Genomic DNA, 5,912 nt, shown 5'->3' with positions numbered 1-5,912 from the left:
GGGGGTTTACTATAGGGCACATGCGCTCGCCAGACAGAGAGAGACAGAGAGACAGAAAGCAAGAAATCACCCCCCAGGGGGGATGGCCATGCCGCAATCCCTTCTCCTCCATTCTCCTCTTAGGATCTTGGACATGCATGCACATGCACCTGGCGTGAGTTTTAAGCCACTGGGTCCAGGACACGAACCGTGGTCAACTACATGGGAGTCCAGCGACATAGCCATTACACTAACTGCTGGTCCCATGTTGTCTGTTTTAATCCCTCTTTGGAATATGCTTAAACCATAGGTGTTTATTTTCTTTGGCAATTCTGTTTAGATGTAGCTTAAGCTTACAAATTTAACTGCCAAAGTATATCTCATTGAAGCATCAAACATCCATTCAGTTCAGTTGATTCTAAAATGTAATGACATCATCCCTAATTTTATTTAGTTCACCTGATATCTTAGATTTACCCTGGAATGAGTTAAAAATAATGATAATGAGAACAAAAATCTCTTTTCTGCAGAACCTATCAGCAAGAAGAGACATGAATTTAAACCTCTGACTCTCCTTTTGGTTCTTTTTCTATCTCTCTCTTTCTCCTCTCTCTTTTTTAATTTTTGAGGAAGAGACAGAGAGAGAGAAATTGAGACAGAGATACAGCTGCCCTCAAAACCATACTACCGTGCATGATCCCCCAACCCCCACATTTAGCCAGGATTACAGGCACAGCAGTCATGCCTGGCATGTTCAGGTCATCCCAGAATCTGAAGCCAGGCTCCCACATAGCCTCAGTTTCACACAGCAGTGCCCCACCATCTGTTCCACCAGAGACCCAATTCTCTTTTTATTCCTTTTTCTTTTCTTCTGGAAAAAAAAATGCTATGGCAATGATTGGGAGATTAGCCATCACATAGAATCATAAGAGAGATGTTCCACTTGTCAACATCATAAAACCACACTTGTGTATATGACTGAATGTGCCGTGTGTGTGCGCCTGTGTGTGTGTATGTTTGTGCAAGAAGAGATTTATGTATTGGTGCTTTTATTAGAAAACCATCCTGACAGAAATTTCCTCAGTCAACATTTATTTGCCACAATTATAACCCTTGTTATTCACAGATAAATCAATTATGCAGATGTTAAGTGGATTCGCAGAGCAAGTGAACGTGACAGAATTCATCTTGCTTGGACTCACGCAAAACCCAGATGTACAGAAACTCTTGTTTGCTGTGTTTACAGTCATCTACTTTCTCACCCTGGTAGGCAACCTGCTCATTGTGGTGACAATAACAACCAGCCCAACCCTGAGCTCCCCCATGTATTTTTTTCTATCTTTCTTGTCCTTCATAGATGGCTGCTGCTCTTCTACCATGGCCCCCAAAATGATATTAGACTTACTCTCTAAAAAGAAAACTATCTCCTTCAGTGGGTGCATGACTCAGCTCTTTGCAGAACATTTCTTTGGAGGAGTAGAGATCATACTACTCACAGTGATGGCCTATGACCGCTACGTGGCCATCTGCAAGCCCCTACACTACATAGTTATAATGAACAGGCGGGTATGTGGCCTCCTGATGGCCATAGCCTGGGCAGGGGGATTTCTTCATGCTCTAATTCAAATTCTTTTTATAATATGGTTACCCTTCTGTGGCCCAAATGTCATTGACCATTTCATCTGTGATTTATTTCCTCTGCTAAAACTCTCCTGCACAGACACACACATCTTTGGACTCTTTGTAGCTGCCAATAGTGGACTAATGTGTATGCTCATTTTTTCTATTCTTATCATCTCCTATATCCTCATCCTTTGTTCCCTAAAGACTCACAGCACTGAAGAACAGTGGAAGGCTCTCTCCACCTGCATCTCCCATATTACTGTGGTCATCCTATTCTTTGTACCCTGTATATTTGTTTACCTTCGTCCCATGATCACCTTCCCCATTGATAAAGCAGTGGCTGTGTTTTATACTATGGTAACACCCATGTTAAACCCTTTAATCTACACACTTAGAAATTCAGAGGTGAAATATGCCATGAGGAAACTCTGGAGTCAAAGAATAATCTTGGGTAACAATCTGTGTGAATAGAGAAGAAAAAACAAAATTCATATTTTAACCAGTATGACTCATGGAAAGATAATGATCTTGAAGTCAAAATATGTGAGCTTAACTATATTTTGTTCCCTTTGTTTTCTGGAAGCTTTAATAGTTTCTCTTTCATAAAAGACCAATATTTGATTAAATTACATCTGAAGTCTCTCAATTAGAAACTACTTGGCATTTAAAAGTTAATGAACAAGTAAAAAAAAAGATATCAAATAAACAAACTAAAATCGCTCTTCTTTTTATTTTTGTAGGCTTATCTGAAGGTTTGTCAATCTTGTTTAGCTTTTCCAAAAACTAAGTCCTAGTTTTGCTGATCTTTTCTATTGTTTTTCTAGTCTATATTTCATTTATTTCTGCTCTGTATTTATTTCTGCTCTTATATTTGCTATTTCCTTCCCCTGCTAACTTTGGGCTTAATTTGTTCTTTTTCTAGTTCCTTGAGATGTGAAATTAGGTTGCTTATTTAAGACCTTTCCATTTATCTCTCCCTCTGTTTATTTATTTCTTCCATGAGAAATAGCAAGAGAAAGAGAGAAAGTGAGAAAGCACCTCCCACGTGGCTGACTGCATTTCGAGTCCCAGACCTACTTGGTGGCTTCAAAATCACGCCGTGCGTGTGTGTGTGTGTGTGTGTGTGTGTGTGTATTTGTGCATGCCCAAGATCCAGGGAGAGCAAAGGTCAAGGGATTGCAGCATGGCCATCCCCCTAGAGTGTAATTTCTCACTTTCCCTCTCACTGTCTCTGTTCCTCTATCTCTCTCTCAAGTGAGTACACACATCCTAAGGCAAAAAAAAAAAAATAGAAAAAAAGGATCTCTTGAAATAAATGACTTAGGACACAAAATACACCAAGCCTAACAGGCTAGGTTTCCCTAATTGCCAATCATGTCACTACATACTCATGATCAAGGCTGGCTAAGGTTTCTCTCGCTCTCTCTCACTCTCTTGCTCGCCCTCTCTCTAGAGATTACATATATATATATATATTTAGAGAGAGAGAGAGAGAGAGATCTGTCTATAGATAGATATACACACACATACATATACTAGATAGATAGATAGATAGATAGATAGATAGATGATTGAACGATAGATAGATATCCAGAAAACAGATGCACCTTCTGGCAAAAATTTTAAAAAATAAAGGTATTAAATATTTTCCTATTATTGCATCTCCATTTAGTTTTTTTGTTTGTTTTGTTTTTAGATTTTTGCCATGAGGCATGTGTGCCCATTAGAGAGACACAGAGAAAGGAAAAGTGAGAAATCATCCTCCAGGGTAATGACTATGCTACAATTCCTTCTCCATTCTCTTCTTGAGATTTTGGGCGTGCACACACATGCAACTGGCATGAGTTTCAAGTCTCTGGGTCTGGGACTAGAACCACAGTCAGTCATTTGGAAGTCCAGTGCCTTAACCATTATACCACCTTTGTTTAATATATTTCAGGCTTCCAAAATTGGGTGCATATATAATTGTAATTTGTATATCCTCTTGATAAACTACCTCTCTTATCATCACCAATTAACTTTGTTTCTTATAATAGATTTGGATTCAAAGTCCTTATCATCTGATATAAGTACCCCTGTTTTCTTTTGATTACCATTTGCATGGAATATCTTTTCCATTTCTTCAGTTCTAGTCAATGTGTTTACTAAAGAATAAAGTGAGTCTCTGTGGAAATAATATTGTTGGGGTTTTTTCTGTTCTCTATTTGGCCATTGTGCATTTTCATTGGAAAATTTCCTTCGATTGGGCAAGGATGGTTCAATGTGTATATCAACAAATGTGATAAACCAAACTGACAAACTAGAGAATAAAAATCATATGATCATCTCAACAGATGTAGAAAAGTAATTTGACAACATTCAACTCAATAATTCAACATCAATTCATAACAAAAACTCTTAACAACTTAGGTATATATGTAATGTACATCGCCATAATAAAGGTTATATATTACAAGCCAAAAGCTAACTCACAGTCAATGGTTAAAGATGGTACTATAATTCTAACCAGAGCATTTGGATATTGTAAAAAGGCATTGAAAATTTTTAATTTAAAGAATCAGATAGTACAAAATTCTGGGAGAGGAGAAGGAAAAGAGAAATGGGGAGATGTGGTCAAAGAACAAAATTTTAATTAGACAGAAAGAACAGGCTCTGGAAATCTATTGTATAGCATAATTATTACAGTTAATAATAATTTAATATATACTTTAAAAATATTAAAAACAAAACTATTTTACTACAAAAAATGGTAACTAGTGAGGAGAAGAATACATTGATTAGCTTGACTTAATCATTAAATAATGTATATGTATATCACAATACTATGTTGTGCACCCTAAATATATGCAATTTTTTAATTCACCAATTAAACTGAAATGAATCTTATTAAAAAATAGTTTGGTCACCTGCTCCTTTATATAGCACAAAGGAACCAATAAAGTTCAAAGTTAAAAACAATACAATTTACATTGGCAACCAAAAAGACTGAAATATATAAACATAACTCTAATAAAATATAAACAAGATCTATATTTGGAAAACTACAAAACTCTGATGTACGATATCAAAGAGAACTAAATAAATGAGAAGATATTCCATGTTCATGGATGGGAAAACTTGGTTTCATCAAGATGTCAATTCTTCCCAACCTAATCTACTATTCAATGTAATTCCAATCAAAATCCCAGAAATTTATTTTGTTAATATTGACAAACTTTTGTAAAGTGTAAGTGAGAGGCAAAGGCTCAGAATACCCAATGCATTATTGAAAAACAAAGTTGAGAGACTGACGCTACCTGCTTTTAAAACTTCCAGTAAAATAAAATAGTCAAAGTAGTGTGATATTGGGAACAGCAGTTAGCATAATGGCTATGTCACTGGACTCACATGTAACTGACTGCAGTTCAAGTCCTGGACCTGGCGGCTTGAACTCACACTGGGCGCATTAAATGTGCATGCCCAAGATCCTGAGAGGAGAATGGAGGAGAAGGGATTGCAGCATGGCCATCCCCACTGGAGGGGGTGGGGAGTGTGATTTCTCGCTTTCTGTCTCTCTGTCTCTCTCTGTCTTCCTGGCAAGCGCACACGCCCTATAGCAAAAAACTCTCAAAAAAAGCAGTGTGATATTGACAAAAGAATAGATAAATGTTACAAAATTTCCATAAATAGGCCCATGTAAATCAGTCAGCTGATCTTTGAAAAAGAGCAAAGGCAATACAATGGAAGATAGTCACTAAAACAAACAGTGTAATCTCCCCCAGTGACCGCCTTGCTGCATGGTGAACAGCTTCTCACTGGGAGATTGTGCTGCAGAGTATGGCTCATCCCCTACCTACCACATCTCTTTAAACTTTCAAGTGTATAAATTGGGTTTTAAAAAGCCCATCTTTTCCCGCTCCTTATGCCATCAGGACATCTAACCCAGCAATGGCCTTGCTTCATGGTGAGTAAGGTTTGTCCCTGAGAAGTTGTCCTGTGGAGAGGATCATCCCCTCTCCTAAATGCCTTTGAACTCTCAGGTGTGTTAACAGGAACTTGGAGAAGCCCATATTTCCCTGCTCTCCATGCCATTAGGATATCTGCCCCAGCAACAGTTGTGGCTGTACTGAGCAGCCTCGACACTTAGCTGCAGAGAGACCATGTCTCATCCCCTACCATATGCCTCTGAATTCTCAGACTTCAGCATTTCATGAAACATATACCACGTGACCTCTTCTCTCGTCCTCAACTGAATGTCAGCAGTTCAGCTTCATGTGCACCTGTTCTCTAGAAACTGGGATAACTTTGAAATAATCCAATTACAAAGACAA

General features: G+C 38.0%; 1 protein-coding gene across 1 annotated transcript in view; it reads left to right on the top strand.

The window, feature by feature from the left end:
* The window catches only part of LOC102473020 (olfactory receptor 4C5), a 4,836-nt gene extending 2,763 nt beyond the window's left edge, over positions 1-2,073 (top strand). The window contains exon 2 of the mRNA XM_006170876.2: positions 1,144-2,073. Coding sequence (XP_006170938.2) covers positions 1,144-2,073 — 930 coding nt within the window. The remainder of the gene's footprint in view (positions 1-1,143) is intronic.
* The last annotated feature ends 3,839 nt before the right edge of the window (positions 2,074-5,912 follow it).

The sequence above is a fragment of the Tupaia chinensis genome, unplaced genomic scaffold (assembly GCF_000334495.1).
Source record: "Tupaia chinensis unplaced genomic scaffold, TupChi_1.0 Scaffold149104_1, whole genome shotgun sequence".
NCBI lineage: Eukaryota > Metazoa > Chordata > Mammalia > Scandentia > Tupaiidae > Tupaia > Tupaia belangeri.
The sequence above is the reverse complement of the archived record's forward strand: the minus strand, read 5'-3'. Positions and strand labels throughout refer to the sequence as shown.